The sequence below is a fragment of the Chelonoidis abingdonii genome, chromosome 11 (genome assembly GCF_003597395.2).
Source record: "Chelonoidis abingdonii isolate Lonesome George chromosome 11, CheloAbing_2.0, whole genome shotgun sequence".
Classification (NCBI taxonomy): Eukaryota; Metazoa; Chordata; order Testudines; family Testudinidae; genus Chelonoidis; species Chelonoidis abingdonii.
The window spans coordinates 50001122-50012172 of NC_133779.1; the positions used below are offsets into that span (position 1 = coordinate 50001122).

The 11051-nt window shown below is 45.9% G+C and overlaps 1 protein-coding gene across 1 annotated transcript; it reads right to left on the bottom strand.

Annotated features, from left to right (window-relative positions):
- Window positions 1–2247: 2247 nt before the first annotated feature.
- LOC116831877 (immunoglobulin gamma-1 heavy chain-like) lies at window positions 2248–7230 on the bottom strand. The gene is made up of 6 exons (XM_032792220.2): window positions 7174–7230; window positions 6174–6515; window positions 4261–4572; window positions 3054–3167; window positions 2918–2967; window positions 2248–2411 (listed from the first exon to the last, which is right to left on the bottom strand). Exons 1-6 carry the CDS (start codon window positions 7214–7216, stop codon window positions 2364–2366), a joined length of 909 nt encoding a protein of 302 aa, XP_032648111.1. The 5' UTR covers window positions 7217–7230; the 3' UTR covers window positions 2248–2363.
- Window positions 7231–11051: the final 3821 nt, after the last annotated feature.

Consider the following 11051-nt stretch of genomic DNA (forward strand, 5'->3'; position numbering starts at 1 on the left):
ATGTAACTGATTTTTGTGTCCAACCAGAGTTTGGCTACTTGACCTTGCCTGGAAGTGTCTAATGTTACTAAATGTCAAACAGGGTCAAACCATTTATGCCCTACCTGCCTTGGGCTGGAATCTGTCTATATTGCTCCCTCTACAGAGGGTCATTACTTGGATGAGAAACCTCCTCTAGTATGGGATGTAGTGTCACCTGCTCAGTTTGTGAAACTACGTTCTATGGCTCTGAATCAGCAGCAAATGCCCATCCTGGTGACAGAGGGCATGATGGGGTGTTCACCCTTCCAGACTAGTGTGGGGGGAATGAGGCTGACAAGGGGCTAATGAAGTGGGTAGGCCACAATTTAGGGGAATTAGGTGAATGATGATGGAGCCCAGCAGAGCAGGACCAGGTGGGGCTGCAGTGAGGAAGGCTGCAGTCAGGACTTGTCTATGCTGGCAAGTTACTGCGCAGTAAAGCAGCTTTCTGCGGTGTAACTCCTGAGATGTACACACTGCCAAGCCATTTAGTGTGCAGAAACTCCTCAGTTGCAGCGAGTCGTAAGCCTTAAAGCGCAGAGGCTCCAGTGCTGTATTGGCAGTGTAAACGCATTACAGCGCAGAAAGCTATCAATTGGCCTCTGGAAGTGTCCAATAATCCCTCAAGTGGCCATTCTGTTCATTGTTTTGAACTCAAACTGCCCTGGAGACATGCGTCCCTCCCCTTTCAAAGCTCCTTTTCTGACAGCCCTTGCATGCTGTGCTGATCTGCTCTGAGACACAGAGCAAACCATTAATGTGGAATGCTCCTGCTGTTGAACACAGAGGCAGGCGTGTGTGTATGAGAGAGAGACAGATTGCTGTGCAGAGAGGCGAGGGCTGATGTCAGGGTTTCCCCCTCCCCCTGCCTCAGGACTGGTTGCTTCCTGCTGCTGTCTGAACTTACAAGACAGCGTGCTGATGTGACGCTGACGGACCCTGGTCATCTGTGGGTGGGATTGAATCTAGGGCCTCTGGAGCTTAATGTATGAGCCTCAACCACATGAGCTAAAAGCCAATTGCCTGTTAGCTGAGGCTGTAGAGCAGACACGTTTTATCTCTCTCTTTAAGTGTTCTCGGTGCCACTAGATGGAACAGAACACCACACCCAGAGAGTGTGTGGGTTACACTGACACACGCTCTGTGCCCCAAAACATACTATCTCTCCCCCTCTCTCTCACACACACACACGCTCTGTCTCTCTCTCTCTCTCCCCCCCACCTCCCCCTGCTCCTTCAGTTGAAAAGCAGCTGGCAATGTAGTAGGATGCCCGTGGAACAATGGGATTGGGAAACCTGCATCACGTGACGCTGTGCCTGCCCCATGAGGCATTGCAAACCCTTCCCAAAGCACCCTGTGGCCAGTTGCACAGTGTGATAGCTACCACAATGCACTGATCTCTTTGCCGTTGCAAGAGCTGCTAATTTGGATGCGCTCCACTGTCACAAGGAGCACAGTGTGGACATGCAACAGTGGTTTAATTCCAGTGCTTTAATAAAAGTGGTATAACTTGTTGTGTAGAAACGTGCCAGTGTAGACATACCCTCACGCTCTGGGCATTAGAGAGGGAAAGGAAGAAACCCAGAGGCGGAGAAGAAACCCTGAGAATCCAGGTCCTGAAGGAAGGGTTTACCCAGGAGGGTGGGGGTGTGATAAGAGGCAGAGGAGGAAAACATTCAGGAAAGCCCCAGCAAGGCGGGATGTTGCAGATCTTGGCTGCTGATTTGAGGGTCTATGATCTGGACCCAGGCATTGAGGGTGGGCCTGGGTTTCCCTACCAGCCACTGGGGAAGTGGCACAGTCAGGGCAGTGGGTTTGGGGAATGCCTGAGACAGTTAGTTCTGTGGCACTTTGATACCCTGGGAGGGGGGGGAAACACACAGTGACCTGCCCAGAGGGCGAAGGTATGAAGAGGAAAGGTGCAGAGTCCAAAGGAGCGAGTGGGGCTGGAGTGAGAGTGAGCTGATGGAAGCAGGTGTCAGAGCTGGAAGGAGCCAGTCCCTTGAGCAGCCTGGAGGAGGTGCCCTAGGGGTGAGTGAGCTCTGAGATAGGGCATTATGGTGCGGGAAGTGGCGTGTTTGAGATGAGATGTAAATCTAATGTCCCACAAACCTGCAGGCAATGCACCAATGACATGGCTTTTTGCAAGAATGGAGATCTCTACCCACAATATGTTAAGAGAAATGACTATGGAAGTGGTTGTATTTAAAACAAACTCACATCACATCATAGCACATTACAAACATGAGGCTTTCCATAGTTCTCTCACTTTCTCTTTCTTTCTTTCTTTTTGCATCTCTTGTTTTTAAAAAATATAAACCACTTTTGTGAGACTACATCAGTCACCGAGGAGCATTTCTGTTATTGTACGTCAGAGCCGCATATTCAGTCTGAAATAGAAAAAAGAAAGAGCCAATATTAATATTAATTCTTTGTATTAGAGCAGCACTTAGACACCCCAACAGAGACCAAGACCCTGTTGTGCTGGGCTCTCCACACACATGGAAAGAAACAGTTCCTGACCCAAAGAGTTTATAGTCAAAATACGCAAGGACACTGCCTATTAGACTCAATATTAGGGTAACAAGGTGAAAGGCCTGTGATATATGAGAGGTCAGACTAGATGGTCTGGTGATCCTTTACAGAAATATACACTGTGCTATTTTTCCATTTCTGATCTGTAGCCACCTCTGGGGTGGAACCCAGCAGTTCTTCCATTCCAATAACCCTATACGACACTTCCACTAAGAGGGCAGAGGGGAATAAATTCAAATGAGAATTCAGGAGGCAATGTGTAGATACTAGGGTTGGACATTGGCCAGGACACTGGTTCTACCCCCCTGTTGTTAAGATGCTGTATCTTTCTGATGTACCAAAGGCTGATAAAGCAGTTTACCTGTGGGATCTGCCTCATAGGTATTGGATTCTCTCTTTGCACAGCTCTCCCTGGTGGATGAAACAGACAAAGGGACAGTTATAGGGATGTGTGATGAGTGGCTGCTTCATAGCAGTCAGAGTTATGACTGAGTTACCTCTGACGGGGCACTTTCTCCAGAGCAAGATCAACAGCTGGATCAGGAGAAGGATGAAAATACAGGGCAGCCCAGCATAGAACACAATCCTACAGTCTCCAGTGTCTCTTCTCTCTGCAGAGTACAGAAAACTCCCATCAAAACAGATGGCCCCTGATCTGTACCTCCCACATAAGATCATGGGCAAAGGGTGGTCCTTTCCACAAAGCTCCATCCCATTACTCTGTGCCCTGTAGCATGCTGCACCCCTGTATGCGGAGGCCATGGGATGTGTAAAAGACCAGGAGACATGGGGCCTTGCAAAATGATCTGCCAGGGGTATTCTGTCTCTCTTCTTTCCTTTCTACCTCCAATAATTCCTCTAATATGTGCACCTTAGAGTTGTGTGGTGAGAATACCCCAGCACAAGTTTGTGGCAAATGATGAGGCAGTTAGGAAATGAAATGGCCATTCGGCAGGCCATACACACCCATCTGTGCCACCTGGAATTTGTTTGGTTGGTGAAGGGCTCGACTGCACTTAAAGTTTTGCCACTGTAACATTTCTGGCGTAACTGCTCCTGGCTCAGAACTGAAATAAGCTGTACTGGTGTAAGGCACCTTTAGCCCAATATAACTGTGTCCACACTAAGACATAGCAGTGTCAGCAAAAATTTCAGAGATGGAGATGACTCTGTTACACTGGGTGCCCTCTAACTCCCCCCTGGCCACTGCAGGATTGTTCCCTGTGTAATATTCACTAGTGCTTTGTCCAGTCCTGTTTACAGGAGCTTCCCGCCCTCCCCCTGGGCATCTGTTTCATTACTTGTTAGATCTCGCTGTAAGGAAGCCATTCCTGACATTCAAGTGACACTTCTGTGTCCTTGCTGTGATCAAATGGAGGGGAAAGCTCAGGCTGCTTGACCAGAAACCCATCTCTCACCACCGAGCATATAAAAATGAAAGTTTTCAGAAGGACTGGAGGTGAGAAAGGCGGGTCACAGAGGAAGAAGCTGTAACTGCCCCACAGCTCAAGTACCCTCTCAGTGGTTTCCTAAACCTCTCCTCACTCCCATTAGTTATCATTCCCCTGAGCCATCCTCACTGATTCTGTCTATTCCTCCAGCCTGCAGTAGATGTTGCTGACTTTTGGGGCCCAGATACCACAGTGAGGGGTGTAGGATAAATACCCAGGAAGGCAGGTTAGATTGGATGACTTGATACTGGACCTGTTTCCTTGGAGACTGTAGCATTGATGCTTCTCCCCGTGCTGCTCTGCTTGGCTGTACACGTGCAGATCATCTCCTGATTCCATGTCTCAGAAGGGATTGTCATTAGGCTCCAAACACTAAAGACCCCATTCCCATCTATGGCTCCAGCATCCGTCTGACTGTCAGATGCCTCCTCACCAGTGTCCCAGAGGACTTCACTCCAGGGAGGAGTGAAATCAGAGAGCAGGCAGAGTAAAGGAATGACGGGGGGAAGTTCAGCATCCTCCAGGGTGGAGGGAACCAGAATGGAAAGACTTGGCTCGGAGGCATCTAAAAGAGAGTTAAGTCACCTTAAATAGAGACTGGGAAGACCTGTCAGTGGTAGCTCAGCTAGTCCCTACCCAGCTCCTGCCCCTGCCCCAGGCAGTGCAAGAAGTTTTAAATGTCTAATGCTTTGTCTTATCCAGTTGTCAATATCTTAGATTCCAGGGCATCCACCTTGGGAGAATCCTCTGATCTGTCACTGCTCAGAAGTTTGTCCTGATACAACCATTCTGAATTATTTGCTGAGTGCCGACAGCATGTTTGGTTTGGTACAAATCATATAGGACGAGCTGGTCAGTCTGGTGGTGAGGACACCAGATTGGGAGCCAGGAGGCCTGAGCTCTATTCCTGGCTTTGTCTTTGACTTCCTGTGGGACCTTGGCAATTAGTATCAGAGAGGTAGCTGTGTTAGTCTGGATCTGTAAAAGCAGCAGAGAGTCCTGTGGCGACTAATAGACGTTATGGAGCATGAGCTTTCATGGGTGAATACCCACTTCGTCGGATGCATGTCATCCGACGAAGTGGATATTCACCACAAAAGCTCATGCTCCAAAAAGTCTGTTAGTCTAGAAGGTGCCACAGGACTCTTTGCTGCTTGGCAATTAGTTCACTTCCCCTCTCTGTGCCTCAGTTTTCCCAACTGAAAAATTAGGGAAATGATACTTAGTCAGCTTTCCAAGGTGCTTTGAGATCTAGTTATGAAAAGCCTGATAGAGGAACCTTTCTTAATTAGACATAACAGTCAGGCTAAATTTTACTATTATATTCATGCCATTAGTCTGAGGAACAGCCTCTAGTATCATCCTAAGTAATTCCTTGCCTTCTTTTTATGTGCACTCTTTGGAATATTGGCACAGAGCATGATCAGACATATATAGATATCACTAGATGTACATTGAATTAAGTGCAATTCATACTGTGCTGCTTGAGACGCTGAATGTTCCCCTGTATGAACACATGAATGGAATCATTTCATGAAGGTTGGTGAATGCCTGGAAAAGAACTTAGTAATATTAAAGTCTTTAAGGATAGCCAGGCAGCTGAAACATAACCCACGTCTTAGGCTCAGGCAGTTTCAGCAGGAATCATCGCAAGTATGAATATGAAATCTGAATACTAATGTAACATCTCACCCTAGAAGGCAGGGAAGTACACCTAGCACAGACATGGTGCTTTTCCAGCATAAATCTCAAAGTTCTTTCACACTGGAGAGTTATTATCCCCATTATAGAGATGAGAAATATGAGATGCATAGAAATTAAAGGCCAGATTTTCCAAATTATTCCAGATTTTCAAAAGCTGATTTTCAGTTGGAGCATTAAAAAAATGTGGCCATTGATTTATGCACCTAAATGAGAGCTATTGGCTCCTGGGGTCTTTGAAAATTTCACACTAAGTGCCTAGTGATTCAGGAACAGAGCCCAGGTACCCTAATTCCCTACCCCATATCCTGGGTTACTGCCTGAACTGTGCTGCCTTTTCCCACAAATACCCACGGCTTAATGCTGAAATGGTGATCAGTTACAACCTTGCAAAAAAAGAGGATGAGTTTTTCACAGCATCTGCTACCATTGGGATTTCACTATTTTGACCCACTGCAAACTCACCTGTGACAATTAGTCTGGTCCCATTCCCGAAGTTGGGCTGTAGATACACAGAGGCAGAGAGGCCACAATAATAAACCCCCGAGTCATTTCTTTGTACATTATTGATATTAAGAGAGAAAATATTTGCCGTAAGGTCCACTTTACTCGAGTATTTTCCATTTGAAGTTGCAAACTGAGAACTCTGGAAAATCCATTTTAAACTTCCACTCTGCTGTTCTTTGTACCACACAACTCTCCATTCTTTTTCTGAAGGGCTACAGTCCAGCTGTGCAGTCTCGCCAGGGGTCCTCCACAACTGTGCTGGGCTTTGCAGGATTTGTATCCCTTCTTCTGAGGCAGCCACTATACAGGGCAAGAAAGGAGTGTGTTAATACAGTGAGCACTGGAAAAGGTTCAGCTTTTGCAATATACTATACAGAGCAGGCGATCGAAGAATAGCAAAATGTACTTTGTTAAAGATTCATTTTAATTTTTCTCTATTTCTAAGATTCATATAGCATGTGTCCAGGAATTAATGTAATGTAAGAACAACATCAGAGTTTAGAACCAAGGGGTACAGATTTCTAGTTCCCTGTCCTAATCACCAGGCTACGCATTGCCACTCAAGTTTACTCAAATCAATGGTAACAAACTTCTTACTAAATTGTACGTGGGAAAGTCTTTTATTAACTTAGCAACTTGTATGTCAAATTCTTTTTGATCTGCAGAAAAATACATCAGCCCCTGTGTAATGCATCAGCATGAAGGAAAAGTAGATTTTACAGGATATTAATCAGAAACTATTTTCAAGGTGTTTGTCTCTGGCATTCAGGTTGTTTTAATAAAAAGTATTTCATCATCTCTCTTAAGATTTCAGTTGATGGACAAAAAGAGGTGAATTTCTCTCTCACCAGGTTGATAGTAACACCTTTTGGAATTGCAGAAGGTCCTTGTGCAGAAAATTAATTGTTTTTAGCATGGTGGAAAAGAAGAACGAAATAAATCGGGCTAAAATACTTACTGTGAAGACAGACTAGAATCACCCCAACTATGTGGTGGGACATCTGATGCCTTTCTTCAGTAATGAATAGATGATGCAGTGTGAAAGAGATGCCTGTCAGCTAATGGATCTCTTGATGAAAGACTTTATCACGTGGGGAGGAAAATGTTCTGTTTCCTCTTAAAGATCTGTGGGGCAACATGCATGACAAAAGAAGAGAACCAAGAGATATCGATAACCCTATTCAAAATCTTACTCTTAGTGCCAGCAGAGCAAAGCTGAGGGGAAAAAATTCCTTTGCTTCTAAAAGGCTCAGTCTGGGTAACAGCATAGAGTGTGTCTCTGATGGAATACGTGTGTTATAATTGGATGCCCATAACAAGACATTCTTCTGACTGCAATTCATGTGGAATATTTTCTACACTTCAGAGATTTATAAGGTCAGATGGTATTAGCATCAATAAAATGGCAATAAACACTCTCATTGTGTTTTATGAAAACTGTGTTAAAATTGTGATTTATCACTTTAATTTTCAGGGGTTTTTCCTGGTCCTGCTTGCTGTCCATAGGGAAGCGTTCAATCTGGGCCTAGCAGAAGTCAGTCTGGAAAGAGCCAGCCTAGAACAAGGTGGGGTGAGTTGTGTGTTGCTCTATTAAGGAGCAGCCTGCTTTCTCTCTCTCTGGTTTATCTTACTTTTTGTTATTGTTCTGGATTCTAAGAATAAAAATCGTGTTAGTTTGCAACCTTCCAGCAAGAATATTTGATGATGTTTTTTGCTTAACTTCTCTATTTATATGCTGTGAATGTAACCGTCGCCAAGAGGTATATCAAATGATTTAAGCAAAGAATGGAGGTTCATTGGGCACCACAGAAGTCAAGAAATTAGCAAATATGCAACTTAGCTTTTACAAAAATTTGGGGCAAAAACTACTTTTACAATACATAATTCAAATATATGCTTAATGCACGTTCCTCAGTGTAATGTACAAAATGTTTATAGAGGAAACAAAGTGAAATGCCCACTAAGATTCCAAATCCATCCCTTCTAAACAGTTGTCACGCACGCAATCTGGAATATGGTCATCTCTGAGGATTCTCTTTACTTGAACATGAAGGCTGAGATTTGCAAAGTCCCATCGATTGTCCTTTCACACCTTTAGCCTGGAGGCTGCTTTAATCTGCATCAGCTGGTTATGACTCGCAAGGATCAGTTTGCCAGCTGGGGATACCCCAAGTGCAGCATGCTTCAGCCACATCACATGACAAGGGCTGTTGACTACAAGGGCTGGGTCTGCTGCCTTTACACCTCCTGGCATGTGCAGCCAGTCCCTGCTCCCTTTGTGTCAAGAGGGCGGCAAAAGGGACCAGGGTGGAAGACAGGGTCTAACCCCTCTCTCATTGGTACCTAGCTCCAGGGAAAGTTGGATGTGGTTTAAAAAAAAAAAAAACTAATTAGTTCATTGGTAATTAAGCACATGCTTAAAGAGAGGAAGGATGGTGCCATTGTTAAGGTGCTAGCTAGGCAGTTGAGGTCCTCCATTCAAACCCCTGCTCTGCCACAGACTCCTTGTGTGACCTAGGGCTGGTCACTTATATCCCAACGACTTTCAAGCCTTAGTCCCAGGTGGAAAGTGGGACTCTGACTCTCAAGACACTTAAGACGCTTCTGAACTGGTTACCCCAAGTCTCTCTGGGCCTCCACTCCCCAGCTGTAAAATGGGGATAATTCATCCCCATTTTGCAGCGGGGTGGTGAGGATAAATAAGTACAGAACTAGATGAACAGAGCTTTGGGTCAGATCGCAATGCCCTGAGCTGGGCCCAGCCTCCTGGCACAGGAGGTGCCACTGCAGGATGGTCTCAATCTCCAACCCCACCACCCCCGCACACTCTGCTCCCTCCCTTTCTTATGTAGTTGTCCTGTATCTCTGCCTAAAGTTTATTATCAATTGCCGTGATAAAATTTTGGTCCTAGCTATAACAGAAATCTAGCCACATTGGGGCACAAGTACCTAAATTACATAGGAGTCTAAGTCTCTCTTTCAAAAGTGATAGAGGCACTTGGTAGTCTAGGGCTGTGTCTATCCTGCACTTTCATCAGCAAAACCTTTGTCTGCCAGGATGTGAAAAAAACACAAAAGTTTTACTGACAAAAGCCCCGGTGTGCTTTGTCAGTGGGAGACACTCTCCTGCCCACAAACCTACAGCACCTCATTTGAGGTAGTTATATTTTATTGGCAGGAGAGTAGGCTGTAAGGTGTGCAGTATGGACACTGACTTTCAATGGTATCTAGGCTCATAAGTAACAGATTTCAAGGTATTTAGGTGTTTAAAGATACAGGTAGGCGCCAAGGGAGATTCTGAAAATCAAAGGGAGTTAGGCACCTAAGTCACTTGGGCATATATGAAAATTTTCCCTAAGTCTACTTCCCCTAATCACACTTAACTGATACAGTTTGGGGGAAGGGGTAGTTCAGTGGTTTGAGCATTGGCCTGCTAAACCCAGGGCTGTGAGTTCAGTCCTTGAGGGGGCCAGTTAGGGACCTGGGGCAAAATCAGTACTTGGTCCTGCTAGTGAAGGCAGGGGGCTGGACTCAGTGACCTTTCAGGGTCCCTTCCAGTTCTAGGAGATAGGTATATCTCCATTATTATTATTCTTTTGACACTTGATCTTCTCCTGTACAAGTCTATTAAAAGCTAAGACAAACCCAAAGTTACTGTGATCATTTTAATTGATTTCATTTCTACATTATGTTTTATGAAATTGAAACCGATCTTAAAAAACCACAGGCTACAGGACAAACACCCATGTTTGCTGCAAAGGGCCAATTGTTTAAAAATAGATCAGAACTGGCTACTCGGAAAGCTGCACTTGCTGCTGTGGTCAGTTTCAGCCCACTTATTTTGCCACTTGTCTTTTGTTTGTTCAACTAGCACAGCGCTTGGGCTGTTTACTTTTTCAGGTCTCTCTCCATGCTTTTGGTTACCAAGGACGTGTGATTTGCTCCCCTCAATCCATCTGTAGCCAGTGGTTGGTTAGAGCTGATCACTGGGGGGAGTGTGGGGAGTGTTGTTTTTTTTTTTCTCCTTCACCACTTGGGGTGGCAAAAAAGCCTGAGCCGGCCCTGGCCCTACCTGCCTTGGCCTAAAATCTCCTTAGATTGCCACCTCCACATAGAGCCATTGCTTGGATGGGAAACTTCCTCTAGTACAGGATGCAGTGTCACCTGCTCAGTTTGTGAAGCTACGTCCTATCACCCTGAATCAGCACCAAATGCCCATCCTGGTGATAGGGGGCATGATGGGGTGTTCACCCCTTCTAAACTAGTGGGGGGAATGAGGTTGACAAGAGGATAGGCCACAGCTGAGGGGAATGAGGTGGCCCAAGTAACCTGTGGAGGATGATGGAGCCCAGATGAGCAGGAGCACGTGGAACTGGTATAAAGCCAGGAAGATAGCAGCGGAGAAGCAGTGTAGTGAGGAAGGCTGTAGTCACTCTCTGCGCATTAGAGAAGGAAAGGAGGAAACCCAGTGGCAGAGAAGCCCTGGGCATCCAAACCCTGAAGCAAGGGTTTACCAAGGAGGGTGGTGCAGCAACAGAGACAAAGATGGAAAAGGCTAAGGGAAGCCCCAACAAAGTTGGAGGTTGCAGGCTTTGCCGGTTGATTTGAGGGTCCCTGAGCTGGAGCCAGGAGCAGAGGACTGGCCCAGGTTCCCCTACCAGCCACGGGGTAAGTGTCACATCCAGGGCAGCAGCCTTGGAGACTGCCTGAGACAACTTGTTCTGTAGGATTTTGATACCCTGGCAGGGGGAAAGCATCCAGTGACCTGACCAGAGGGCCAAGGCCTGAAGAGGGAGCAGTCAAGCCAGGAAGAGGAGATGGGCAGAGTCCCAGAGA